Here is a 26,973-nt window from a genome sequence, read left to right on the forward strand (position 1 = left end):
GACCCCCCAGCGCCGCTCCGCTGCCGCCAGCACCCCGGGAACCGAGGGGGGGCAGAGGCCCGGGAGGGGCTGCCCTGCCCCGGCGCACCCCGCTCCCCCAAACCCACACCGGGCTCCCCGGTCACCGTCCCCTGTGGGGCCGCCCACGCGTGAGGGGAGACCCACCCGCCCCGGAGCGGCAGCGTGGCGCAGGAGGCGGGAGCGGCGCGGGGGAAGGGGCGGCCCGGAGCTCCGGTAGCCCCGTCCGGTGGCCCGGCAGCCTCATCCGGAAACTTCACCGCAGCCGGCGAAGCGGCGGCGGCTCCGCCCGCCCCGTCCCGCCCCGCCCGCCCGCCCGGAGCGGGCCGGCCCGGCCACGCCCCCGCGTCGGCCACGCCCCCCGGATAAGCCACACCTCCAACAGCGATCACGCCCCCAATCAACCACGCCCCTTGCACCTCGGACACGCCCCCGGGCTGTCAGGCCCCGCCCAGGCCCGTGACGCCCCGCCCCCTGTCCCGGCTCCGCCCCCCTCCCGGCGGGGCTCCGCGCGGCCGCGGCCCGGCGGCGGCTCGGGGCTCCCGTGGGCTCCTCGCCGCCCCCGAGGTGCACGGGGGAAGCGGAGGCGCGGGAGGGTCAAAGCGACGCCCGCACGCGCACGCGGAGCCGGGGAGGGGGGGCCGCGGCGCGGGGAGCAGCCCAATTTCTCTGCTGCTGCCTCGCACGCCCGTTTTCCCCGTTAAACCCTCTTCGTGCTTTTAACGAAGCCCGTTTCCCACCCCGTGATAATCCTCTTTGTGGCAGCAGCGTGAATTTTATGAAGATTTTCAGGGGAAAAACATCAAAAAAAAAAAAAAAAAAAAAAAAAACACACCCACGGAGTCAGGCTACTTATTCATATTTTGGTGACTCCAAAAGCTTCTCGCACTGCAAATTATTGTAAATTACTAATTATTTCTCCAGCCCAGCTCCGGCCTCCCCCAGCTCACTGCCCACCCCCTGCCCCCCTACAACCTCCTCCCCAGCCTTATCCCAGCGCCGGGGAGACGTCGTGGCGCCGCCGTCGGGGTCCCGGCGCCGCCGTCGGGGTCCCGGCGTCCTCGCTGCGGGGCTGGCCCGGCCGTGGGCTTCCCTTCGCCGTCCCAGCCTCCAGGCATCGCTCAGGCATAGGATGACAAAGGGAAGCTCACAGGGGACGGGGCTCGGCGGCGGGACCCTGACACCTCAAATCCGGGAGATGGAGCAAATCTTGGAGCAAATCCTGGAGACGGAAGGGAGAAATGAGCCAGGAGGGGAGAAAAAGTGGTGGAGGTGTGTGTGTGGGGGGGTGGAACAGGCCTGGGAGGGTGGTGGGAGCTGAGGGATCCCCCCCAGAGCATCACGCTGGCCCAGGAGGAAAAATCTCCCTGGGGGCCGTCCTCAGTGCGACCTGCGCTCCCGGGTGCTGGGGGCGCCTGGGGCCGTGGAGGAGGCCCAGGGGTGCGGGCGGGGGATGCACACTTGGCCTGCACCGGCTTTGGCGGGAGGGGGGTTGTATATAGGTTTATATTTGTGCATGTGCAAACAGGAGGGGATGAGGAATCTGGCGTTAAAAAGGCAGCACAACGGATGCACGCCTGTGTGGGCACGTCCGTGTGTGTGTGCACGCACGTCCGTGCATGCGCATGCATGCGCGAGTGCATGCGTGCAAATGTGCACCTGTGCAGGTCCGTGTTTGCATGCCGCTGCGTGTGCACGCCGCTGCACGTACACGCGAGGGGGGTTTGCGCGCGTCTGCGTTTCGGGCGCGTCTGCATGCACGGAAGTGGCTGCACACACGTGCGTGCGAGGGGCACCTGCCCGCCTGTGTGAGGGGGCAGGCGTGGAGCACCCAGGTGTGTGCGCTCGTGTGCACATCCCTGCGTCGTGCGCACACTCCTGTGAGTGTGTGTGCATGCACAGGGGTGCGTGCAGGCTCAGCTGCGAGCGCTCGGTGCATCGTGCCTGCCGGGGACCCCGGGGGCAGCTGGGAACCACGAAATGCCCAACTGCTCCAGCAGCACCACGGCCTACACCGAGCCCCGGCCCCCGGCCGCTGCCTTACTCACCTGGCGGGGCAGAGCCGGGAGACGCTGGCGGGAGATCCTCTCCTTTTCCTTTCCTTCCCTCCATCCTCTGCAAGTGCAGTGCAGAGCCCGTCACCCAGGCATCGCGCCTCCGGCTCCCTGCCCTCTCCCTGGGCTGTGCTCCTTCCCCTCGCCCTTTTATACCTTCTTTGTTCATATGACAAGCACGTGAAAACCAGAGCAGAGCTCGGAAAAAAAGCTCCTTAAAGCGCTTTAATTTCAGTTTCCTGCGTCCCATGACTGAGCTCGGCCTGTGAACGGGGTCCCATGACTGCGGCGCACAGGCTCCAGCCATCAAAAGGCTCATTTATGCCCCTCACTGACCCAAAAGTGAGTTAAACCCCTCTTGGCCGGGCCCTCGGTCAGCCCTGGCCCCGCAGCGATGCTCCCAGCTGGCCCACGGCGAGCCAGGCACCAGCATCAGTCAGGTCCTTCTCCGGCCGGGCGGGTGCCGGGCCGCTGGGGCACCCGCGGTGCCTCGGGGTGCTCCGGCGGCGACGCACTAACGGAGCTCGGCTGCATCTCCCCAGCGCGGCGCGGGTGCAACCCGCCTTGGCGCCCCGGGCTGGCGGGACGCGCTGGAGCCCGTGCCCCAGGGACACCCCCGGGGACCGGCATCAGCATCGCGCCTCCGCCACGGGGCAGCGAACGCCCCGGGGAGCTCGTCCCGGGGAGCTTCCCTCTGCCGGATCCTGCGGCTCGTGCCCTCGGGTGTCCGGCACATCCCCTTCCGCAGCCCTTACCCACTGGCACACGTGCACACGCGTACGTGCACGCGCGTGCACTCACACTCGCACACTCCCAGCCCGGCGTTTCCCGAGCCGCGCGCCCGCGACTCAGCAGCGGCTGGAGCACGAGCCGCTTGCGGAGACCCAGGCTTCCGAACAGCCCGAGGGCACGTTGGCCTCGTCACCCCCCTTTTCACACCGTGGCTGTGAATTTGCCCTGTGCCCAAACCGGGGGATGTTTCCGCTCTGTCTCCTCCCTTCACACCCTGCCGAGATCCCTGCAGAATTCCCCGGTCATCAAATCCCGTCTAACGCAGCCCGTTTCCTTCCCCGGCTCCTCCCGGCTCTCCCAAACCGCGGTACCAGCGGCGGGGACAGAAGCCACCTCAGGACGGTTCGTGGCCTGGCACAGTCGGCAGCTCCTGTCCCCGCTGGTGGCCCAGGACCATATCGGGCCTGGGACCCCGGGCTGGACTGGCTGCTGCTTTAGGGGGGGATCTTGCAGCCCGCACACATATTGCTGCTCCTCTTTCTCTTTTCGCCTTTCATTCAACCCAATTTACTTCCTATTTTGCACTCCTAGACGCACACGCAGGTCCCGTTCCCGGCCGCGGCACCGCCAACGCGGCCGAACGCAGCGGCGGGGGGCCGGGGCAGGCAGCCCCTTCGCCAGCTGCGCGGTGTCCTCCTGGTACCCTACGCAGGTACCTCGTGGGTCTAAATTTGGGGGATCGGGCTGAACTTTTCTGCCTTTAGGTTTTCCAGAGGTGCAGGAAATAGAGTCCGGCAGCCCCGACGCGGCCCCGAGCGCAGCCGTCAGGCCCGAGGTCTCCCGACAGCGCCGCAGAGCCTCTCCAGAGGATCTGCAGTTAAACAGGAAACAGGCAGCAGTAAGAGGATAAAAATACATTCGCTGCAAACAAAATGTCTCTATGTCGGGATTAGGGAGCTGCAGGCTGTTCCGGCCCGGCTAATCGGAGCCGGCGGTGCTGCCGGGGGGCCGGGCGTCCACCAAGGGTTCGGTTTCCAGGCACAGGCGTAATCCAAATGCTTTAAAATCTGGTGGCTGCAAGCGGCGAGGCAGGAGGAGGGAGCGAGGGTCCCCGTCTCCAGCTCACGGAGGGCACCGAGGGGCCCCGCGGGAGCAGCGGGCCCCCGTCTCGGCCTCCCCGCGCCGGCAGACAACCGCGAGCTCCGCGCCGAGGCCCCTCGAGCCGCCGCCTAAGGAGATTATCGCTCCTCACATGACGCCGTTTCGGGCTTTGGGGCCCGGCGCCGCGACGGCGAACCCGCCAGGAGGAGGGGACGGGCAGGCGGCGCGGCCGCAGAGAGGGAGACGGAGCCCGCCGGGCCCAGCCAGCGCCCCGCGAGGGTCCCCGTGGGCCCAGCCCGCGGCCCTCGCGGGGCTCATCCGGAGCGGCACTGCGAGAAGGTGCTTTGCAGGGTGCCCGGCTGAGCTAAACACGTTGGTTGAGAGGGCAAGGGACGCCCAGGATACAGTGATGGATTTAAATAGCTCAGCCCAGGGCGACGGCAAAGCAGGCACCGACCCGAAAAAGCACAAGCCCCGAGTGCTTCACCCTCACGGCGCGTAAAATATCCCGAGCGCCCAGGAAAGGGCCCGCGGCGAATCCCCGCCCGCCCCCGCGACAGCCCCTCGCTGCCGGTCGGCCAAGCGCTCCTCAGCCGAGCACCGGGCTGGACCCCGCGTGGGGCTGGGCTCGACCCCGTGAAAGGGTGCACGTGGGTAAAAACGTTAAACCTCAGCTCTTTATTCGCCGCCCGCTTTCCTCGTCCCCGTCCCCAAAGGAACCGCGAGCGCCAGCAGTACAAGGGAGCCCTTCAAAGGGCGGCCTGAATGCGGGGGGTCCGCCGCCGGCCCCCAAGCTCCCGCTCAGGATGCGGCTCTGCACCGTTCCGCCCCAGCCCCGGGGCAAGCACCAGGCACCCCATCACCACCAGCCCCAAGGCCAGGAAAGCGTCTTCTCAGATAGAGATTCTCCCTATCTCCACCTCCTCTGTCCCGTGGTGGGGGCAGGTAGCACGCAGCAACGCCTGGGGAGGGGGACAGGACCCCCAGCTGGCCGCTGCCCCCTAGCCCAGCCCCTCTCCAACCACCTTATTGCTATAGTCAGACCAGCAGAGCAGCCAGGATGAATTCAGGGGTTCGTTGTTTCTTTGGAGAGGGGACGAGGATGTGTCCAAAGCCCAGGACTGACCATCAAGAGAGAGGGTTCACGTCTTTCTCTTTCCTGCAGCAGGGGAAAGGAGGAAGCTGCTGCCTTGCCAGCCCAACCAGTGATCCAAGCAGCGTCTGGGTCCAGTGCAAAGGAGGGCTGACACGGACCAGGAGAGCTGTGCTCGTATCAAAGAAAACGCGCCGTCCATCGACGGGCATCCTCACCTCTCCCAAGGCTGTCAGACTGGGCTGGAGCTGAGGTCGTACAAACTCATTCCATCTCCAGCAGCAGAGTGTGCGTGTGCGAGGGGGGGGGGAAGAGGATAGAAACGCACAGGAAACCCTTCCCCTCCCCCATCCCATCCCCTCCCCCCTCCCCGGGGCTCAGGTGCGTTGGCTGGCCAGCTCCTGGGAGATGAATTTCCGAAGGCGCTCGAGGTACTGGCTGTAGAGTTCAATGTCATTGTGCCCAGCCCCATCCACCCACAGCGGCTCCACAGCCTTGGGGCAGCGTTCAAAGAGCGCCAGGCCATGGGAGAAGTCGATGACTTCGTCCTCCGTGCCATGGATGATGAGGACGGGAGAGGTGATTTTGGAGATCTTCTCGATGCTGCCAAGGAGGTGGGTGGGGAGAGATGAGGCAGGAGGTAAATACAGAGATCAAGGTACCCCTGTTCCTCCTCCCCTACCCCAAAACATCCCCTCAGGAAATGTCCTTCGATCACAGCACAGTGACACAAGGAGTCTCGGCCAATGCTCAGCTCTGGGACATCCCCCCCCCCACTGTATGACAGATGAGGACCAGACAGCAGTGACAACAGCCCCACGGGACCTCAGCATGGGCCAACAGAAACTGCTCGGGGACAGCACGAGGCCAGGCCCTCCCCACACTGGGATCAAGCACGCTTGGCTTTAAGGAGCGAAGACCCATCTGTTCTCCAGCCAGCCTCAAAGGCCCCAGGATACAAAGGCCAAGCAAGTCACCTGGATGCAGGGCAGGGGCTGGTGACTCCCTGCCATGGCTTCTCGCTAAGGGACTGGCCCTCAGGCCCTGCCGGCCCAGCTGCAGGGGAAAGGCAAAGCAAGAGCTCATCCCACCACAGTCATTGCACCCCACAACTCCCTTCCATGCCACCACCTGGAGCCATCACCTCTGCCACCCTAGAGAGGACAAAAGCCTAAGAAACTGCCCTCGGGCACGAGAGAGAAAGGGCCCAGGGACCAACTAAATTTATGATACCCAACATGGGGTCACTTGGACAGCCCTGAGGTCTACAGACAAATATGTTGGGACATGATGGCCAGGAGGTAATGCCACCAGGGGATGTGGGGTGCAGACATAATGTGACCCTTGGGACAGGGAATGGTGACCCTGGGGAAGGTTGCTGGTCCCCCAGAGGGAACCAAGTGTAAAGCAGGAGGATCCCAATGGGCACATTCAGGCCTGCCATGGGAAATAGGTCCACAGGGTCCCACTTTTTGCCATAACCCTTTGTTGCAGCCCCCTGCCAGGACTGAGGTCTCAGACCGAGCTGGTCTGGGCACTTCCTCTCCAGAGTTGCCCTCATCCCCATCTCCTTTTCCCAGGCCACTCACTTGGGGAAGGCATCGAAGCAGTAGGTCTTCTTGGTCTCAGGGAAGGCAACTCTCATGCCAGAGGTGAGTGGGGAGTGGAGCACAATAGCTGCGCACTCGTAGCGGGAGGCCAAATCCACTGTGGGCACTGTGCCAATGCTTTGTCCATACAAAATGATGTTCTCTGGGCTGATCCCATACCTGGGAGAAGAGATGAGACAGTAGGTCAATGCCTAAGAACTACGTAGCAGCAGCATCCTGCTTTGGCCACTGCGTGCTGCCAATGAGGAGCTGCACAGGTGGATGGTCAGGTCAGACAGGTCCGAACTCCGGCACCGAGCTGTGCAGGGATGGGGCTGTGACATCACTCAAAGCTGAGTCCAAACTAGTTGCCCTTGATCCTGGCCTGCCTGCTAATGGTGGAGCAATTAGGGCTAATTGAGCCCTGCCCACACACCCGCTGCACATGGCTCTCAAACACAGCCCTGACCCGAGGAAACCACAGCATGGGAGATGGAGGAGGTCTGTTGCCACCAGGGCTAGCAGGAATGGGGGAAGTGGGCCAAACCACAAGATGAGTTGGGGGTCAAGCCTCACCCTCAGCAGGTGCAGGCTGACGGGTGAGTGTGCAGAGCACTGGATGCCTCCAGATGGGAGCCTCACAGGGTAGAGGCTGGTTATCGGGCCATGCTGCGAGCTGGACCCAGCTCTAGGCAGGGCAGAGGAGGGAGGGCACATCTTTTGCAGCAGGCATGGGGCTGAGCACGGGAGGGAAGAACCTGAGCAAGAGCCAGGGGCCACATACACTTGTGCTGGTGTTGGGGACCACCATGTCCCCCAGACCTGGTAGTGTGAACTCCCCAGCTAGAAGCTCTCCCCGGAGCAGCCAGCTCTTCCCCACCCAGCATCCCCACGCCTCCTGGTCCCCTCCGAGTCCTCCAGGGCTTTCCGGTCACCTCTTCCTGTTACAAGCAGCCCAGGCCCCTCTCTGGGAGATTTCCTGTTTTCCAGAGTGCCGGCCTCCAGGGTTTTCCTGACGGCAGGCATACGCAGCCTCCCTTCCCCCACAGCTCTCCACTCCTACGGCACCCGTGGGGGCACACAGCTCCCAGAGAGGCCTGGGCAGAACTGCAACGACTGAGGGCAATCACGCACCACAAACACACCGTACACCTCCACACGCGCGCCAGGGACACCGTAGTGACAGCCAGCCATCACGCGCCACCCACGCCCGCTCCGAGGACAGAGAACGTACGTGCCGGAGACGCACCGCACAAGCGCACGCTGTGTACTACACCCACGTCTCCCAGGGCCAGAGATCCACCTGCTGACTTGTGCCGCCTCTCAAGACGGCCCCACACGGCTGCCGCCGCCCCTCGCTTCCACCCGCCCGGGCGGCGCATCGGCTCCTGCTCCATCCTGCCCTCCCCAGCCCGGCGCCCAGCTCACCGCGTGCGCAGCGCCTGCCAAGCGGCATCAATGTCGGAGTAGAGGTTCTTCTCCGAGGGCTTGCCCGTGCTCACGCCATAGCCTGAGTAGTCATAGGAGAAGATGTTGCAGTTGATGCGCGTGCCCAGCCCTATGTAGAAACTGCTCATCTGCCCCAGGTCCACAGCGTTGCCGTGGGAGAAGAGCACCGTGAACCTGCAGGAGAGGCGCACAGGAGGGGGTTAATCAAATACGCTGCCAAGGCATCATGTCGCTGCCCAGCCCTGGGGGGAGCAAGCTGCAGTGAGCAACTCGCAGCTCAGCGACCCGACTTGCCCAGGCAGGGCTAGACCGGGCCAGCCGGGGCAGGATGAACCCCTGGACAGGACTGCAGGGTGGCAGCAGCCCAGGAGGTCCTCTTCAGAAACGGACAACCAGAGCCCAACGCTCAAAGGGCCAACACACCTCTAGCCACCAAAGAGGGTCCTTGCAACACCCTAGTCCAGCCCCAGAGATGCCCTAGACCACATTCACTGCGTGAATCCCCATCTCACCCCGGGTGTCAGCCGCTGGCCAGAAAACACTCCCTGCTTCCCTCTGCTCGACTCCCCGAACCAATTACGACTTTTTCCTCTCCTGGGGACCAACTCTCGCCTCTCCACGGGGGAGGACGGCTAACAGGAAACCCTGCAGGAGGGGAGCTAAGCAGGGTCCTCCCTCGGGAAGCCTGGCCACAGCACAGTTATCAAAGTCAGGAGCTCGCTACCAGCGGTAGCGGAGGCAGTTGAAAGGCAGGATTATTCTGTTTAAGTTTGAGTCTATTTTTGGTAGAAAGCTCAGGATTTGGGGCCATTTGCCCAATGGGAATTTTCGGCAAAAATTCTGACAGTGAATTTTTTGCTCTCCTGTGTCTGGCAAGACGCCAGACATTGGGAGAGAAGTGAATTGTGGGAACGACAAGACAAGAAAATTTCACCATAAGGGGAAAAAAACATGTTAATCATAAAAATTAACATGAATAACACACTGATGAAAAAAGCTCAGCTCCCTTTTGCCAGAAGAAGGGAACAGGACCCACTCCTTGCTGAGCCCCCGCGAGATGCCTGCAGAGAGGTCAGATGCCCCAGCCTGGACACACCGGTGTAGCCAGCAGTCGCGGCTCAGCCAGGTGGCTACGTGTCTCCAATTTTTACAGCAACACCTTCATGATCGCCAGGAGCCAGACAGAGGTGGTGGGGGGGCACTGTGGGGTGGAAAAGGTACCTGGATGATGCTGCCAGGCTCGGGAATGAGGGTAGGGAGGAAAGTGGGGTGAGGGCAGGGTGTCTCAAAAGCTTTAAAGGCATCTTTCCTGACTTTTGATAAATCAAAAGCAACAAACTCTAGTTTTGCTTTGCATCCTCCACCGTACCAATGGCCAGAGTGCTTGGAGGAATCCAAGTCCCTCGTCTAGGAGCTGAAAGTTAAAAATACTTTAAACTGTGCTAAATTGTGTTGGCAGAGGGCTTGGAGATCCCCAGAAACCAGGCACTTCGACCATTCAAGCCCATGTGTGTAGGCCTCCACCCCAACCCTAGAGCACTGGTGGGGGCTTTGCTCTGGGTCACCTGCACTCATGAAGCCTCCCCCACAAAAACTGACCTAGTAGATTTGGGAGGAGGAAAGGGGCAGGGAAGGAGGTCAGGGGCATGGACATGTTTAGGAAACCCCATAAAATGCAGGGCAAAGCGGAACCTGGATGGATCCCAGAGGGGTCCTGGACACCCACGTGCTGGAGAAGCCACTGGCTGTTCAAGGGCTCTCCTGGACGGACAACGCCGCAAAGAAAGAGGCGCTATCCAGAGCGGGAAGGCAGTAGTGGGGAGGACAGATTGCAGCCGACAGGCAAATGAGACTAGATGCCCCAGGGCTTGGGAGAACTCTGCCTCCCCCAGCCCAGGCTCTTCTTTCCAGTCTTGCAGCTTGTGTGTAAACCACCATTTCTGTGGGCAGACTGGGCCTGGGGCCAGCGCCGAGCCTCGCAGCTGCGGGGCTGCAGGCAGGCGGATGTGCGTGCAGAGCAATCCTGCTGCTGCTTTCCTCTCTCCAGGGATCTGTGCCACACGTGCGGGGGAGCGGGCGCTGGAGCAGACGCTCCGGTCAGGCAGCCTGTGGTTGCCTCCCGTAACACGGCTCTCCAAACCCCTGCGAGGTAACGGTCCCACCTTGCCTGCCTGTCCTGACTCTGCCCAGTGGCCTCAGAGCCTTTGGTATGTCGAGGGGAGATACCCAAACGAGAGCCGCTTTTGGGCTGCAACGCAACAGGGAGATCTCTGCGCCCTCCTTGGGGGATCCATTTGCTCCAGGAGAGGGAGGATACCTGTGCTTGGGGTCAGCTGAGGTGCTGCAAGCTTTGGGAAACTAAAGCCAGCAGAAGTAGCTCCAACATGACCTCTCTCCACACCTCAGCCTCCCAAAGGTGGCTGTGACTCTGCTGATGCCACAAGGACACTCACCTAGTCACCGGCCCAGCCTGGGCTCGCTTCGCTCCCGAGGCACCTGCCCCAGGCCCCCAGCAGAAAGGAACGAATGTATTTAGGCCGTGGTGGCAAGGGCAGCCGTGTGGAGCCTCCCAGCTGTGCCACCAGCTTAGGGAGCAGCTGCTGAGTTCCCTCATGTCCCCACACCAGACCCACATGCCCAGCCCAGCCACCGGCAGGCAGGGCACAGACAGCTGCAAGAGGGTCTCTGTCCCACACCCCAGCTACCCCTCTCCAGCTGTCTCAGTAGATCCCATGAAGCTGCCACAAATTCCTGAAATCTCTAGGCGAAGCATCCCACTCTCCTTCCTAGAAGGAGACCCAGCCCAAGACGTCAGGCACAAAGCCCCAGTGCCACAGGACACCAAACTTGGCACAGGTCTTGGAGACCACTGCGATGGCACTGAACAAACGGCCACGCTGCAGCACCAGCTGCGCAGCAGCTCCAGGGCCAAGCAGACACAGGGGCTGCTGTTCAGCCATCATGAAGAGCTGCTCAGCAGGTGCAGAGGGTTCATGACATCGGTTAAATACCCGTGACTCCCTCCACAACAGGCCAACTGCAAATCAAGTTCTTCCCGTTTTTACGGTCACAAGGACTATCACTCCTGGGGGGAGATTTACGGCAGGCTATGCCTAAATCCTTCCCAGTTTTCACTCCCATCACTCTGCTCCTCAAGAAATCAAGGCAGTTCAGAGAAAACATGCAAACACGGTTCACTGCAAGGGTCACTCCTCTTCTCCTCAGCTGCACGGACAGTTACTACTACTGCAGAGGTCCAACACCTGGGCAGGGGGGCTGCAGTCCCCTGTGCAGTATCAGCAGCATGGGAGGGACCACGCTATCCAAGCTCAGCACATCAGCAACAGGCCCCCTGCCTTGTGGCAACTCGGCACCCAGCAGGCTGGGGGGGGACACAGACAGATAGTGAGGGAGCTGCAGAGCCTCCCCCACGAGCTTGCACAACGATCAGAGCGTTATGTCACAGGTACAACGTGAGAGGGACACTCCGGGATGGCGGAGGGGACACTGAAGCCCCTAGCTTTCGGCTTCACCTTCACTTCCTCCCTCCCCTTGTTTAAACCTGCTCCCAACTCCAGCCACAAGCCAAACGGGTTCTGACAGCCGGGCCCCGCAGGCAGCGCTCACCCGCACCGCAGGATGCCTCTAAATCCCCACGACGAGGCCGGCTCCTTCAGCAAGGCACCGGATTTAGCGCAGGGTCAGGCGAGGGCAGGGAGGTGGCAATCAGCTGAAGTGGAGGAGGGGGCAGGATGGCACCGTGCCCAGGGGCTGGGGTTTAGCACAGTGGCCCCGGCAGCTGGCATCAAACCCGTGGTGGCGCCAGGCTGGCACGTCCACCCGTGACTCACCTGGCGCCTGGCACGCAGCGGACGTACATGCAGCCGACGCGGTTCCCTCGGCTGCTCTTGGTGACAAACACCTCGATGTTGTCCAGCTCCCGTTGGGTGTACTGGAAATCCGCCCGGTCCGTCAAATGCAGCTTCCACCGTCCCACTGCACCTCCCCGCAGGGAGCTGGTGCTGGTGCTGCCCACGGGCTCAGGCTCGGGGACCATGGCGTACGTGGGCTCCGGGGGCAGGAAGGCCAGTTTGGCCGCAATACGGCTGGGACAGGGAGGGCAGCAGAAGAGGCAGCAGAGTTGGCTGACCGACAGCCCGTTCATGACGGCGGCTTCAGCACCAAACCGAGCTCTGCCCGGAGCAAGCAAGGATCCAAATCGGACAGTCAGGGACCGGCACCGGCCCGGGAGAGCCCCTGCCCTCCGCCTGCCCTCGTCACGGCTGCCAACGGAACGAAGCAGCCAGCAGTCTCCTGCGGACCCCGCGGTGGCTGCCGTCTGTCCGTCTGTCCACTAACAGCGGCCTGCAACCAAAAGGTCAGACAAACAGTGAGGGGGCTTCACCCGCTCCCCCCGCCAAGCTCACCAAGCGCCCGCACCACAATCGCGGCGTGTGTGACGGCCGTGACATCAGCGAGCACGCCGCAGGTGCGACGCCCGGCTCGGCGCGGGGCTCAGCACGCCCTGCCCCACCGCGGGCCCATGCGAGTCGCAGCCCCTCTCCTCAAAACCGCCGCGCTCGTTGCTCCATGCGCCAGCAAACACACGCGCGTGACCCTGACACCCCCCATGCCACCCTTCCTGGCACCCCGCTACGTGCGGCACGCGTAGCGCATCCCCTGCCAAGGCAGGGGGGCACAGTGCCTTCCCCCTACCCCCCCAAAAAAATTGCACGCTGCTGCCTCCCCGCAACGCGCGCCTGCTTCCCAAAAGCGCAGAGCCCGCACACGCGCACACCCACGCACTCCCCCAGCTAGAAACCCAATCCCCAAGGCGCCGTGCAACACTTTGCAGGCACACGCACCCCCTCCAGAATCGCACACCACCACCACCACCGTCCCCCGGGGGAGGTCTGCGGCGTCCTCGCGCAGGCCCGCGCTGGGGAAGCAAGGACGGCAGGCGCAGGGCGCCCCGCAGGCGCACGCGCTCCCACGCGCTCGGTGCTACGAAAGGCCGTAGCACCCCGACAGCCAGCACCTCCCCCCCCCCCCCAAACGCCGGCCAGGGTTTTGCCGCACACGCTCACGGCTGGAATGCAGACCCCTCACCCCCCCCCCAAAAAAAAAAAAAAAAACAAGGGGTGGGTTGGAGACAGAGTGCGGGGAAGCAACTATTTTCGGCAAGTTTGGGCACAGACTCGCTGCTGAGGAATGCCAAACCAGCCCACACCCCAAGGAATTCACTCCATCTGCTTCCGAACGGCTGGAAAAGAGGAGGAAAGGGTGGAGGGAGAGAGGCCTGCCCGTCCACCCTGAAGGGGAAGGCATGCACGGAAATATTTCTCTCCAGAATAAGCAGATTCGCCCCCTGCGCCCGGACAGGCACGCGCGCCCGGCCGCAGCCCCGCTCCCTCTTTGGGGCTGAATTCGGGTTTCCTTCAGTGACGATCCGTGGTGGCCAGCACGACCCAGAGCCCCCAGGGCGGCGTCCCTGGCAGCCCCGGGATGCTCCCGGCTTCGCCGGGTCTGTGCGCCCAGGCGTGCCGAGCCCTCTGCCTCCAGCCCTGCACGGACCCCCCCGTCCCCCTCCAGGCTGGGGGTCCGGCCCCACACTGCAGCCGCTCCCAGCCTCACGCACGCAGGCCCGCTGGCCTCCCCGCGCTCACCCCCACACTGACCCCAGCCCCACACGTCCCACCCGTGGGAGGGCCCAGGGTCTCTCACACACCGACCCAGACCCACACGCAGAGCATGTGGCTGCGTCCAGCCCCCCCCCACATCCCATTGATGGGGGTGCCCAGCCCCCCACACACTGACCCCAGCCCCACACAAAACCCCTCCCCCAGCCCCCCACATCCCCCTGATAGGGGTGCCCAGACCTCCTCACGCACTGACCCAGACCCACGAGCAGGCCGTGGGGCCAGGCCCCCCGCCCCACACACCCAGACTGACCCCACAGAGAGACCCCTCCCCCAGCCCCACCGATGGGGGCGCCCAGCCCCACACAACACGCTCCGACCCCCAGCCCCACTCACAGAACGTGGCTCCAGCCCTCCCCGATATAACCACGCACCGACCCCTCCCCACAGCCACCCCCCAGCCCCACAGCCACCCCCCCAGCCCCACAGACTCACTCACTCACGCCAGCAGCCCCCCACCCCCGTTACCTGGACATGCTGCTGCGGCGGCGGCGGCGGCGGCGGCGGCGGCGGCGGGGGGGGCTGGGGCCTGGGCTCGGCGCCGGCCGGGCTGGGCTCGGCCCCCGCTCGGGGCTCGCTGCGGGGCGGGCGGCCGCTGCGGGCCGCCGAGCCGGGGGCGGCCCTGCATGGCGGCGGCGGCGGCGGCGCGGGCTCCTCCTGCTGCTGCTGCTGCCGCTGCGCCCCGCCCCGGCCCCGCCCCGCCGCCGCCGCCGCGCGTGCGCGCGCGGGAAGTGACGCCCCCGCGCCGCACCGCCCCCGCGCCGCGCGCCCCGCCCCTCCCCGCGGCGCCCGTGCGCGCGCCGTGCGCGCTCCCGGCGCTGCGATGCACCCGCCGCCGCCCCCCCCCGCCTCCTGCATGCTCCGGGGGCTGCACTGCACCCGCTCCCTGCCCCTGCGGGCCCTGCGTGCTCCGGGGGCTGCACTGCACCCGCTCCCTGCCCCTGCAGAGCCTGCGTGCTCCGGGGACTGTGGTGCATCCCCTCCCTGCCCTGCAATGCTCCCCTTGCTCCTCCCTTACAGGCCATACATGCTGTCAGGGGGCTGCAATGTGTCCCTTCCCCACCTCACGGGCAGGACATGCTGCAAGGCTGCTGTCCCCTCCTTCTCCATCACTTGCAGGCTGTGCATGCTGCAGGGCTGCAGCGTTCCTCCCAGCAGGGCTGGCATGCTTGCAAGGCTGCACGGTTGCTTCCCTGCAGCGGTCGCCCTTGTTTGAAAAGGCTGTGAGTTGGGGGGCTGCTTCTCCTTCCCCTGCCGGGGCTGCGGCGTGAGGACAAGTCCAGCTCCAGACTGGCTCACCACCAAGGCTCCCCTATTAGCAGTGGGGAAACTGAGGCACAGAGCATGCTTTGGCCAAAGCAAGGCACAGCCAGGACGCTCGGGTTCACCTGGCTGCACAGGGCAGGAGCAGGACTTCACAGTTTGAGGAGGGAACTGGCAGCAAGTTGGGGACAAGAGGGGCATTTAGGGCAGAAATTCCCCCTTTTCCATACCCTAAAGACCAGCATCAGTCCAGGAATTGTCCATGCACACAAAGAACCATCTACAGCATCCAAGCAAACTAGAATATATTAATATTTACAGATCTGGTTTCATTCTAAGAAAAATAAAAAGGGAGGCAGTTGAGGAGCAGCTGGCTGCCTTTCGGCGTCCGGGCTCTCCCGTCCCATCTGCAGCAGCGAGTTGCTTCCCTGTCCCTCCCCACAAGTCTGCAAGCTTTTTGCACCAATTTCCACCAGCTTGTGGTTTGGCCCGGTGCATTTAACAGCTTTCTGCAGCCAGGATATGAGCCAATTTTGAAGGAAACGCTTAAAACATGTGGAATGGTTAAAAGTGGGGCAGAGGCTGCTGTTTTCTCCTGGGACCCATATGGATTTCTTTGCTTGTGAGACCGAGTCACCGCAGCCTTGCTGGCCTGGCTCTCGGCTTTTCAGCATCCCGGGAAGAACAGCCTGGAGAAGAGTCTTCCTGGAAAAGCTGTGGATGATGCAATCCTGAGGGATGGTGGAAGGGGAGCCCTACAAAAAGGTTTCTCCCCATCTCCCTCCCCCCCCCCCCCCCAGCTGTAGTTAGGGCTCAGCTGAGGCCACTGTCAGGGGTTAGGTGAGACACGAAGCCTAGAGCTCCTGCTGGTGCAGGGCTGCAAAGGGGCTGCTAAGAGGGCGAGATTGCAGAAAGGTTTTTCCGTTGCTATTCCTCTAACTGGGCCGTCGATGAGAGCCTTCTCTGAGGCTCGGCCCACGACCAGAAGCTAGGTTTGGGGTTGGGAGAGAGACAGAACACCCTAAACATTCTACGTGACTTTTTGTGCACCCCAGAGCCCCTCCGCTTTGGTTTTCACTGCACCCCAGCAGCCTCTGCATGCCTTTCAGCGAGTACCAGAGACTTCTGTTTGCCTTTTGGAGAGCCCCAGAGCCCTCTGTGTGCACTTCTGCGCACCCCGGAACCCTCCATGTGACTTTTTGTGTGCCCTAGAGCCTTCTGTTTGCTTTTCGGTGCACCTCAGGGCCTTCCATGTGCCTTTCCAAGTGCCCCAGATCCCTCTGCTCGGCTTTAGGAGTGCCCTAGGGTTAACTGCAGCAATGGTGACTTCCATGTCCCCTGGGGACCCGGCCCTCCCTGTCTTCCCGCAGGGACAAGCGGCGAGGTTGGAGGGCAAAGAGGTTGAGTGAACTTTCAGAGTAAATATGCTCATAGGAAAGAAGGATTCTCACTGAATATCAGCAAAGTCTGCAGTGGAGGAAACAGGTCTCCAAGACTTGTAAGCGTGCAGGAAAGGTTAGAGGTTTGATGGTCTAAGCCTTGTGCACAACCCTGACGAGAAAGAATCATGTAAGGCAGAAGGTAGAGAGTTAAGGGGAGAGAAGAGGCCGTCTTACACCCAGTCTCGCATGGAAAGGGGCCAGCAATCACGTAGGGGGTGAGGGAGGAGCGTTCCAAGCCCACAGAAGGCTCGTGCAAGGGTGTCCCTCAGGCCAGCCAAGTCCTTGGAAGGAACAGGCGCCGCAGGCCAGCTCCCTCCCAGCAGCGAGAGGCAGGAGGCACGGAGTGGTACGTTCCTAAAGGTCCTCACTTGTGGCTGGAGCGTGTCTGTGCCACCGCAAGCCACAAAGTAACTTTACTGTGTCAGTACTCTGCTGCTTAATGATCCAACTGCTTCAACAACAGCTTCTCAAAGAGAAGTGAGGGGATATTTGGGGCATTAAAACTATTGAACTCTTTTTCCTGCATCCAAAAAACGGACACCTCAGGCGGAGCAGAGGGTAGATTTGCGGCCCGGATTCCTCAGCTCCTGTTTCTACATCTGCCACAAACAGACAACGGGGCAGAGGGTACAAAGGATGGAGACAGCTCACGGACACTAGCTACTAGTCCCGGGAGGTTTGCAGAACTGAGCCGCAGGCTGAACGACAGGCTGCCTGGCGGAGCCCTGCTGCCCGCACTGTGCAAACCACCCTGCTGGAAGACAAGTCCAAAGGTCTTAGTGCTGGCGGTGGGAGGAGCAGTGACAATCCCTTTTCCATTTGGAAGTTGGTCAAAAATGGATCAACTGAACAGCGGCTGTAGGACAGACAGGAAGGGAGAGGAGGAACCCCAAATCTCTGCCAAAGAGGTGTGAGGACTCTCCAACTCTGGGTGTAGATTCATGTCTGCTGCTGGAGGTTTCATCAGGCCATTGATGGGGTTGGGAGGAAGAGTAGAAACACTGGGAGGAAAGGGAGAAGCACCAGGCCATGTGGCTGTAGCTGCTCAGCCTCCTTCACAACTTTTGGATCTTCTCAGCTACGATGATGGGGTTCTCCTTACGGATTTTCTCAGCTGCTTCTGCCTTATAGTCGTACGGGCAGGCGTGCATGTCTGAGTACCGGTGAATGGCACAGAACAGGTTCCCGCAGCGGCAGTCAAAGCCTGAAAGGAAGAACGGCAAAGAGAAAAAGCCACGTTAATCTCTGTCCAGCAGGACAGGAAGGTGGCAGAGCCCAGTTCCCTGCTAGGCCATGAAACTTCATTAGTTCAGAAAGAGAAGATCAGACTAATGAGAGGGGCCCACTGGCCAGGATCGACGGAAGCGAGTCTTTGAGTGGGGGAAAGATTTTGGGTAGCTCTTAGGTTTCCTCTGGCTTAGCTGCTCTCAGGGAAACTGTCACAAGTGCGTGTGTTCTCTGCAGCAGGCCCAGCTGTCACAGCAGTCGGATAAGCTCTCGAGAACAGCTGTTCTCCACATTGCCTAGAGATAAGGACATGCAATCACTGGAGACAACAGAGCAAGAGATTTCTAATCCAGACCAGGCTCCCCAGGTTCTGGCAGCAGCAAGCAGGTAGCCTGAGCTGGAGCTGAGCCCTCCAGGCCAGCCTGACTCCCGAGGCATCACGACAACAGTGATTAGAAAGCTGACTGACCAGCAATAAGGCAGCAGGCAGCAAAACCTTCACCCCACTAGTATCGCTTTCAAGCTTCTAGGGCCTCAGAAATGTGTAATTTAATCACTTCACTTGGAAATGATGCTGCTGAGAAGTTCTGCCATTATCTCAAGACACAAAGAAACTGAGGCACAGAGAAGAAAAGGGATTTGCTGCGGGATAGCAGATTGGCTCCCCATCTTACCCCCAGTGGATCGTGCTCCTTCCTGTAACATCTACAGGCTGTAAAAGCTGCAAACATGTCAATTTACTCATCTGGGAAAAGCCATCTTACCCTAAATGCTCTGAATTCACGGGAGTTGTTTGCAAGTTGACTCCTAAAGAGGAGATTTTTCACTTTAAGCTCTTAAGAAGCACCCATCAAGGAAAACAGCTCTCCCTGCAGAGCTGAAGGCTGGGTGCAGAGTACCCTGCCTTCACTGCCATCCCAGGCTTATCAACCTGTATTTACTCTGTAACAGTACCCTGAAATCTCCAGCTTGGTCTGCACAGTGCTGTGCTAGACAATCCTTGTGGGCTGAACTCTGCCAAAGAAGCTTATATTGATGAAACAGAAAGGCATGTGCAATTGCTGGCTGCTGAACACGCTTAAGTAGGCTAAAGAGGAGAGCGCTCTGCTAGAACAGTGTGACCTGCACAGCTCTAGGGTTAACTTTTTCCAGGGAAAAACTAAAAGCCAGAGTCAATACAGAACAGTGATGTTTTTAATAACAAAACACAGCCAAGTTAACTGCTTCATGAATTTCCTTTCCAGGGCCACTTTTCCTATTCTTACCAGTCACCTGACACATCACCTCATCACCTCTCACTTTTCAGCTCTACAGGCTCAACACTGAGAGGCTGATCCTGCTCTAACAAAGTTAATAGCAGAAGTCAAGCAACTTCAACAAATGGAATGAGTCTTGGAGTGGGATTTTCAGTTTTGGTCTAACTTAGCTCGTGCCACTATTACGAAAGCTTTACCGCTGACTTCAACAGGAGCAGAGTTAGATCAATAGCATGTTCATTGTTGCCTTTGCTTCTACAACACCTTTTGCCAAGCGGCAGAAGGTTACTGCTCCACTGCTCCATCCATTTTGAATACAAGGGCTGGCAGGGAAACTGATGATGAGCATCAAATTCCCCATGTTTCTGTCTAGGGCAGGACAATTCAAAGATCAGATGCTTACCTCCCACCTCTCCCAGAGCAGCATTTCTTGGAAAAGCAAGGTATTATTTGGAGGGGTACCTCCAGATACTGACTCATGCCAACCCTGTGAATCCAGCTAGTATCACAACACTAGGCGATCTGTTTGCAGGGCTATGAAACCAAACTACTTAGGCTGCAGGCAATTTTCACCACAATTAGGATCTCACCAGTTAACCCTATCTTCTTCCGGCAAGTGAAGCAGCGGTTCTTTTTCTGTTTCATTTTTTCTGAAGCCATCTTGTCCTCAGCTGTGTTCTGGGATATTTCAAGGAGACTACCTGAAACAGAGACAAGAGCTTCGTTATCCTTCTTGGTAAGTTAAGCAACATAGTAGCTTTATTCCAATAGCTGCTTGAGGCCCTACTGATTCTGAGTCCGTGCCAGTCAGACACCTGTACACATAGCAGCATACCCCCCTAGCCCCAACATTAACAACCTGAACATATCACACCAAGGTATGAGATTTGTCTTGTTCCACAAATAGAGACCTGCACCTTGCACAGCCTCACGTTCTCTCTCTTTATCAATTCCCTAAGTGCAACGCTCAGAAAAAACAAGGAGTTAGTAAGGTTTAGCTACGGCATATGTACGGTAACGTGACGCTAAGTAGAATTACCTGGCGCTTGTTAAGCATGCATCTGGATAGTCACTACAGCTTGGCTGCCGTACAGCAACTCAACTGCACATCTGAGCCTGGAGTTAATCTTTGTAAAGTTAACCCCTTATAAGAAGGTACTAGTAATTATTTTTGTTGACTCTTATGTAAGTGTTCCTCATATGTAGGTCTCAGAATGCTTTACACAGATACTCATCACTGTCTCTAATCTATCAGAAGGAAAACTGAGCTCCGCAAGCCAGATTGTTAAAGGTCACTGACGCTTAGTAGGATTTCCAACAGCACCTAAGCAGGTTAAGGAAGCCAACAGGAGAGACAGGCCCCAACTGCCAGAAGAGACAAACCTGCAATGCACACCGTTCTGAAAATCAGGCTAAGGAGACCAACAGTCAGATGCAGGAACAGCTTTGCGGATCTGACCCTGAACAACTTTCTAGAAAACCCACAGGCAATCAGAAGAGAGTGACAGGTTCTTCCAAGTCTCTCTTTCATCAGATAGTCACTCCCCGCTGCCTGTTGTAAGCTGTCTCTTGGGCTTGAAGGCAAGCAGTTACCAAACCCAAACCTCATAGTCAAGTCAGTGACTGATGCCTGCGTTTTAACAGCTAACAACCTGTTTTTTTAGGTTTGTACTCAAGCAAACCTGAGTTACAACTAGGGGAGGGTGTCTCCAACGCAGAGAGTCACTTGGTTACAACTCCACTACAACATCAAGTCTCATCCTGCAACTGATCAAATGGAGGATGTGCCCTGCTGGGCAGCAACACCTGTACTCCTCTGTCACTTCACGGGATCCACTTTGCAAACAAAATGACGACGTTAACCCTTCCTCCAAGGGGCAGGTACACCTCAAATCATACAGGGCAACAGGCAGGCCAGCAGCCGTCACGCAAGACACTAGGCACTGTCACAAACAGAGCTTGGGAGTCCCAACTCCTCTCCCGAGACTGTGCCGAATCCAGCTCCACTCATCCCTCGAGAGAGATGGCACAACACTGCAGCGTGCTGCCAACAACAGCCAGGCAGCAGGCTGTGGGATGCTCTTGGCTTTCTACCGTTCACAAAGATAGGCGTCATGGAAGATTATCTTCCTGCCAGATAGTCGAGGGCTGGCACCTACTCAGTTCTCAGCTCACAAAGCAATCTCCATTGGCCTGCCCTCAGGCAGAGCATTTTCTCTCCTCCTTATTTCAGAAACACGCAAACTGTTTTCTTCTAGCTCCCCTCCCAGATGCACCTTTATTGCTGGTAGGTAACTACTCTTCCTCAGAGTTAGTGGCCAGTATTCTACTTATTGCTCAAACCAGACTTGCTAGATTTGTGTAATTTAGACTCATACAAAGGCCAAACCAATCGGTCTACCTGACAAAGAAGACGCTGATGAGACCTCGTCTGTCTTAACAAATCCTTCTGACTCATTGCTGTTTTCTTCTCTGGATATGCTCATGGCCGTCATCTGATGGGTCACAGGAGTCTGCGCACTGGGAGCATTTTAACAAACAAACAAACCATAGAGCAAACACAAGTATTTTATTTTGATGATCAGTTATGTGAGAGAGATCTTCAGTCCATAAGGTTAATTTCACTACACTCAGAGGGAGCTCAGCAGTACAGCAGGCCAATTGCCTCTGAGGCTTCGGTCAAAGTTCTCCACAGACATAAATGGAATGAACTTATGATGATCTCAGCTTCCTTTTCTACCCAGTTACATCTCAAAGCCAAAGGAACAGTAAAAAGCCCACGAAGTCCAGGGCCAGGATAACAGCTATGAATTAGGACTGTAATGCAACGGCAGAGCTCAATGAGAGTATCTTCCTTCCTAACAAATATGATTGAGGTCTCCAGCTATGCTCTTGTAGCTTCCAGACTGGATCATCACCAGGTGCTGCATGTTAGGATCAGGTTGAATCTGAACAGCTTGACACAATGAATGAAACAGCACACCAACAAGGTGCACTGGCTATTGAAGAACTAGGATGCTGCTTGTTTTACTACGAATTTTAATTTACTGCTGACCCTCTGGTACCTAACTCCACGCAGCAGTCATCATAAGCAAGGACATCTCAAGCCTCCAGTCAAATTAGAGTCACTGTGAACTCCGACCCATCCTTTTACAGAAATCCATGGCCATACAAAGGACAAGGGCACTGTGTCCCCGGGCATTAAACCCACCCACAGACTATGCCCCTACCTGGCTTTCACATCCTCAGGCGTGGAGTCTCCCTCTGCGCATGGCCCTGCAACTGAATCTGAAGCCACAGGGCTGTTGTTGGGACCATTGGCTGCTAGGAAACAAGATCACAACCTTGGTGAACGCTTAGAAATGTTAGCAAGTTCCTCAGTGGCTTGACAGCCATGGCAAAAGCAGAACTGAGCACTTTCAGCAGCCTTTAACCTCCTGCTGCCTGCCAGAAGCTCAGAGGGCACACCCAGGCTGGGATCACTCCCAACTCCCCTATTCTTATACCATCTCCAGACATAAGTCTGGATGGACCTTAAATGTGCCCCAGTGCTGCTATTCTTGTATTAGATCAGGAATGACTCCTTGTAGCAGGATCAGAACATCCTTCTGAAACTAGCTGCTCATCTTTCTGAGAACTGAAGGCCTCATTTATGGAGGCCTATCCAGTTCCCTAGGTTTTGATGGATGAGTGTTTACTCTGAGTCACATGCTGAGCACTTTCCATTACTGTGTGTTTTTGGCTAAACATTTGACTAAATCTAGCTTCAGTCACCCTGACACCTCTGTCATTCTTTGACTCCCCTTCTCAGCATTACAAAGTAAACTCCACATCAGTATAAATGCTCTCCTATCAGTATAAATAAAGGTGTTACAGGTACCAAATTACCTTGAATCCAGTGCTACTTTCCAACTCCAAGACCAGATCCAGTTGTCAAAAAGCACTGGCTTCAATAGAAACATTTTGTTTTACAGCAGCTGGGGATTTAAGTCAGGATCTTTAGAAAAATCCTGTGTGTTTAATCCTTTGTCAGGAAGAGCAGTGTTCTTAACGTACATTTTGAGTGGGTAATTTAAGCAAAGCCATTACTATGCTCAGGAGCAAAACCATGGAAGATCTCTAGCAGGCATTTTCTCAATGTCTGTACACTGGGCATCTGAACAGACTCCCAGCAAGAGAAAATCCTGCTAAAGATGGAAAGAGCATCCTTTCTGTGTACATACCTGATTCTCAGTTCAGTGATAAGTTGGCTATGTTTAGCTGCAAAACCCAAACCTTTTATTTCATTGCTTTTGCTTGTCAACCCCGTTAAGATGAGAAAATTAGCCAAACCCTAAGGGCCAAATTCATCTCAATTTCACTAGTTTTGAAGGGTTTGTCACAGTCTCCAGCAACCACTACACAGCTCAAGAAGCAGGTAATAGCTAAAGATCTGGGCCGCTGTTAGAGCAAGTGAAGTTTTACAGTTTACTGGAAGGTTCTGCTTGGGACAGTGCTTCACAGACAGCTGGAATAACAAAGAATACCCCCTGACAGGGCACTGAAGAGCCCTAAGGCTTATTTGATTTAGAGGCTTGGGGTCTACATGAAAAGGTAAAGATCTGAGTCTTCTAGAAGGGAGTAAATCTGCTTGTGGACAGTACCAGGTTGCACATGCTCTGTCCTAGCTTCTCAACATAGTTTGCATTCAGGTATCCATTTAAGACAGATTTCTCAGACAAAAATCCTCTACCTGGGGAGCTTATCCGATCACTGCTCTGTTGTCTCTGCAGAAATTCCTTATAGCAAACGGAGCACATCCCGTTGGTCCGAGGACTGCCATAAAATCCACAGCCTGTGGTGCACAACAGAGGCACCTGGGTTTGATTTGTCTCCTGAGCCATCCTTTCTCCTCCAAGAAGCCAAGCTACAAACAGGAATAAAAAACAAGACAGCTGTTACAGTCAAAGAAATAGTTCATTGTACACTGCAGCTGATCAGGAAGAAGCACAAAAGATCCCAAGAGAGTCCAGTTCCTGCACACACACAACAATGTGACCCGACTCCCTTGAGCAAAAGATACACAGGCCTCTTACGCAGGGACAGGATCCGGGTCCTAATGCCCTTAATTCAGAACTCAGCTGCCCCTAAGTTGCCCAGAGACTATCTAAAAAGTCAATAGTAACTGGCTCTTGGTGACTCCCTCCTTGCACAACAAGGCTTACTTAATTCACTGTAAAAGGCATGCATGTAAGACCTGAATGATCAGCTCTCAAACGTTTACAAGAAGTGCCATCGTATGAGTGACTAATGACTCCTGCAAACACTAAAACAAAGAATGCGGGTCAAACACCCAGTGTCCAGGTTAATTTGTTACATTTTACTCTTAACAGCATTTGTTTCCATTTCAAGCTGGTTTTGGTTCTCAGGAAAATTCTATGAGTGAAGCAGAAAGAATTTATTGACTCCCAAATTGTATGTATTCAAGTATTTCCTGACATTCACTGACAGGTAAGGGGAACTAGATATTAACATATTTAGGCTGGAAATAAGGTTTCTTCCTAGCAGGAAGGTACAATTCTGGAACAGCTTCCCAAGGGGAATGGTTAGAATGGTGAACCTAGTTTCAAAATTAATCTCAGTAATTTCTCTCTGGATTATATGAAGTTGCCTACTAAACCAGGAAGCCATCCCTTCCAGCCCTACCTGCTGTGGTATTTACACAGCCAAACTGCACTGGACCCCTTTAAATGAAAACCATAAGCATAGCTCCCAGCAATAAAAAAACCCCACCAATCTAGACGGAACAAAGAGATAAAACTCACAGCAGAAATTATACATTATTCTGAGGGTAAAATCCGGCTTCAACGTTAGCACTGACCACAGCACCAACACTACAGCTTTATGTGAGGTGAAAAGGAGAGCAGTCCCCAGCCCTGAGCGACATGGAAAAAGCCTTTCAGCCGTGCAACTGAAACTTTGCAATACGGATTTCCACCCTGCCTTCACTGATGTTTCCTCAGGAAGAGGAGCAAAGCCAGCCCCCCCCCCGCCCCCCCATACTGGTCCCCTTTCCCCTTTGCGTGAACAACTTGTGCTGCAGTCTGTCTAGCTCCGGCAGAGGGTAAGGGAAGTGGGTGTCTGCAAGGCACCAGAGCAGGTGGCTCCAGCTCAGAAGTGGTCCTAGCCCACACGTGTCCTTGCTACAGGAAGACCCCGGTAGCATTCCTCTATCTCAAAGTGCAGCAAATGCATGAAGCATCCACAACTTGAGAGCTAACTCTACTGCTTTCTTCCACGCTCCTACAAAACTTGCTCTGCAAAGGGAGTAGGACAACAGGAACATGGAATAATTGCCCTCTCCTGAGTTCTCCTGCGGGAAGGAAGTGAATCGGCTCTGGCTTATTCCTCCTTGTGCTCAACTGGGTGATAACCGGTACTCCCCGTACACGCTCTCAGTACTAACACCCAGCACATGGGGTTTTCTTGCAGAGCTCAGACCAGCGTTCCTGCTCCCGTTGTGGCAATCCTTCGATCCGAAGTGAACAACCCCTCCTTCAGCCCAGCCAGCCAGGAGCGTGCACCTGACTCTCTGCAAGAGCTTACACAACGGCTGCGGTTAACACAGAGCCCGTCTGGAAGGCCGAACCCCTGCGACTACAACAGCACGGTAACCACGACCCCTTGCAGCTACCTTCTCAAAAGCAGATTATACTTTCGAGCGTCCTGAGAGACGGAAAGAGACGATAGCTGCTACTTTTGAACATTTTTAGCTTTCGCTTGCAAGCGGTCTGTGGGAAACCTTGCGCAGCTGGTCGCAGGAGCCCAGCAGCGCACAGCCTTGCTGCTAAAGCAGCTGAAGCAAAGACCCTCAAGGGAGATCTAACCTGTTCCTCTTTTTGCTGCTCTGTCCCTGAGTCAGCACCTCCGCGCAGGGAGCTACAGCCTGGAGGAGACAAGAAGCGCGGCTGTCACCGAGGGGGGACACCGGCTAACACGACCTCTCGGGCGCGCACAGCCGCGCCGCACTCACCGTCGGCGCCCTCCCGGCCACTGCTCCGCGCTCCTCTCCGCCGCCGCCGCTTCCCGGCCTACCCGGGCCGGAGGAGCGCTGCCGGCCGGGATCCGCGGCGCCCTGAGGAAGTCACCTTGCAGCCGAGCTGCTCCAGCTGCTTCCTGGCCCTCAAGGCCAAGGCCACGCGGCCAAAGGCGGCCAAAGCCCGACCTGAAAGAAAAAACAGCGAAGCCAAAGTCACCCCCGGGCGCGCAGACACGGGCCCCGCCAGGCCCTAACCGCGGCGGCGAGGATGCGCCGGGGCCGGCGCGGGGCTCCGGGGCGGCTGTGCTGGCTGGGGAGCGGCCGGAGCCGCGCGCTGCCTCAGTTTCCCCCCCCCCCCCGCCGCCGCCGCCGCCGCCGCCGCCCGCGGAGTAAATCGAGGCCGCGGCTTTGCGGCCTGCGCGGCGCGGCGCGGCGGGCGGCGCCCGGGGCCGCTCCGCACTCACCGGCGGTGGCGGCCGCCGCCGCGCCGGGCCGCGCCGGGCAGCTCAGGCGGGCGGCGGCGGCGGGCAGGGCGCGCGGCCGCGGAACATGGCGGTGGCTGGCGGCGGCGGCGGGAGCGCGGCCCGCCGAGCGCCCTCCCCCGGGAGGCGGCCGGCCCGGCCCGGGGTGGGGGGGGCTCCGCGCCCGGCCGCCGGGGGGGGACCGGGGCTGGGATCCCTCTGCTATAGGGGCTGGGGCATAGATACACCTGGCTATAGGGGCTGGCAGCCACCCCCAGCTATAGGGGAGCGAGCTGAGACCTCCCCCCCCCCCCCCCAGCTATAGGGGCTAGGGCAGAGAGAGACCCTGGCTGTAAGGAAGGGGGTTGTGATTCCCCCCGCTATAGGTGCTGGGGTGTAGATATACACTGGCTATAGGGGAGGGACCAGGACCCGCCTGGCTATAGGGGCTGAGAAACCCACTCCCAGCTGTAGTGGCTGGAAGCTGATGCAGAGACAGACCCTGGCTATAAGGGAGGGGGCTAGGACCCCCCCCCGGCTATAGGGGCTGGGGCAGGTATATATCCTGGCT

The 26,973-nt window shown here is 58.2% G+C and overlaps 2 protein-coding genes across 3 annotated transcripts; both read right to left on the reverse strand.

Annotated features, from left to right (window-relative positions):
- Window positions 1–4,560: 4,560 nt before the first annotated feature.
- Window positions 4,561–14,270, reverse strand: ABHD17A (abhydrolase domain containing 17A, depalmitoylase). The gene is made up of 5 exons (XM_062596089.1): window positions 14,204–14,270; window positions 11,888–12,401; window positions 8,016–8,210; window positions 6,588–6,767; window positions 4,561–5,601 (listed from the first exon to the last, which is right to left on the reverse strand). The coding sequence occupies exons 2-5, from the start codon at window positions 12,199–12,201 to the stop codon at window positions 5,376–5,378; spliced, it is 915 nt and encodes a 304-aa protein (XP_062452073.1). The 5' UTR covers window positions 12,202–12,401; window positions 14,204–14,270; the 3' UTR covers window positions 4,561–5,375.
- Window positions 14,271–15,286: 1,016 nt separating this feature from the next.
- On the reverse strand, window positions 15,287–26,455 carry LOC134151632 (AN1-type zinc finger protein 5-like). Of its 2 annotated transcripts, none has more exons than XM_062596358.1 (7): window positions 26,406–26,455; window positions 25,936–26,127; window positions 23,656–23,829; window positions 22,154–22,244; window positions 21,325–21,443; window positions 19,514–19,624; window positions 15,287–17,644 (listed from the first exon to the last, which is right to left on the reverse strand). In XM_062596358.1, the coding sequence occupies exons 3-7, from the start codon at window positions 23,804–23,806 to the stop codon at window positions 17,496–17,498; spliced, it is 621 nt and encodes a 206-aa protein (XP_062452342.1). In that variant the 5' UTR covers window positions 23,807–23,829; window positions 25,936–26,127; window positions 26,406–26,455; the 3' UTR covers window positions 15,287–17,495. The 2 variants fall into 2 exon arrangements, with proteins under 2 accessions (XP_062452342.1, XP_062452341.1); XM_062596357.1 differs by having other exon boundaries at window positions 22,154–22,247.
- Between the last annotated feature and the right edge of the window lie 518 nt (window positions 26,456–26,973).

This window comes from Rhea pennata, chromosome 27, assembly GCF_028389875.1.
Source record: "Rhea pennata isolate bPtePen1 chromosome 27, bPtePen1.pri, whole genome shotgun sequence".
In the NCBI taxonomy this organism is placed as follows: Eukaryota; Metazoa; Chordata; class Aves; order Rheiformes; family Rheidae; genus Rhea; species Rhea pennata.

Coding starts and splice junctions, on each gene's coding strand:
- LOC134151632 (XM_062596357.1), bottom strand. CDS start 23,806: ATGGCTCAGGAGACAAATCAAACCCAGGTGCCTCTGTTGTGCACCACA. Junction 21,444..22,153: donor CCTGAGGATGTGAAAGCCAG/GTAGGGGCATAG, acceptor AAATGCTCCCAG/TGCGCAGACTCCTGTGACCC. Junction 19,625..21,324: donor ATCAGCGTCTTCTTTGTCAG/GTAGACCGATTG, acceptor TCTCTGTTTCAG/GTAGTCTCCTTGAAATATCC.
- ABHD17A (XM_062596089.1), bottom strand. CDS start 12,201: ATGAACGGGCTGTCGGTCAGCCAACTCTGCTGCCTCTTCTGCTGCCCT. Junction 6,768..8,015: donor TGGCAGGCGCTGCGCACGCG/GTGAGCTGGGCG, acceptor CTCTTCTCCCAG/GTATGGGATCAGCCCAGAGA. Junction 5,602..6,587: donor TGCTTCGATGCCTTCCCCAA/GTGAGTGGCCTG, acceptor CCTCCTTGGCAG/CATCGAGAAGATCTCCAAAA.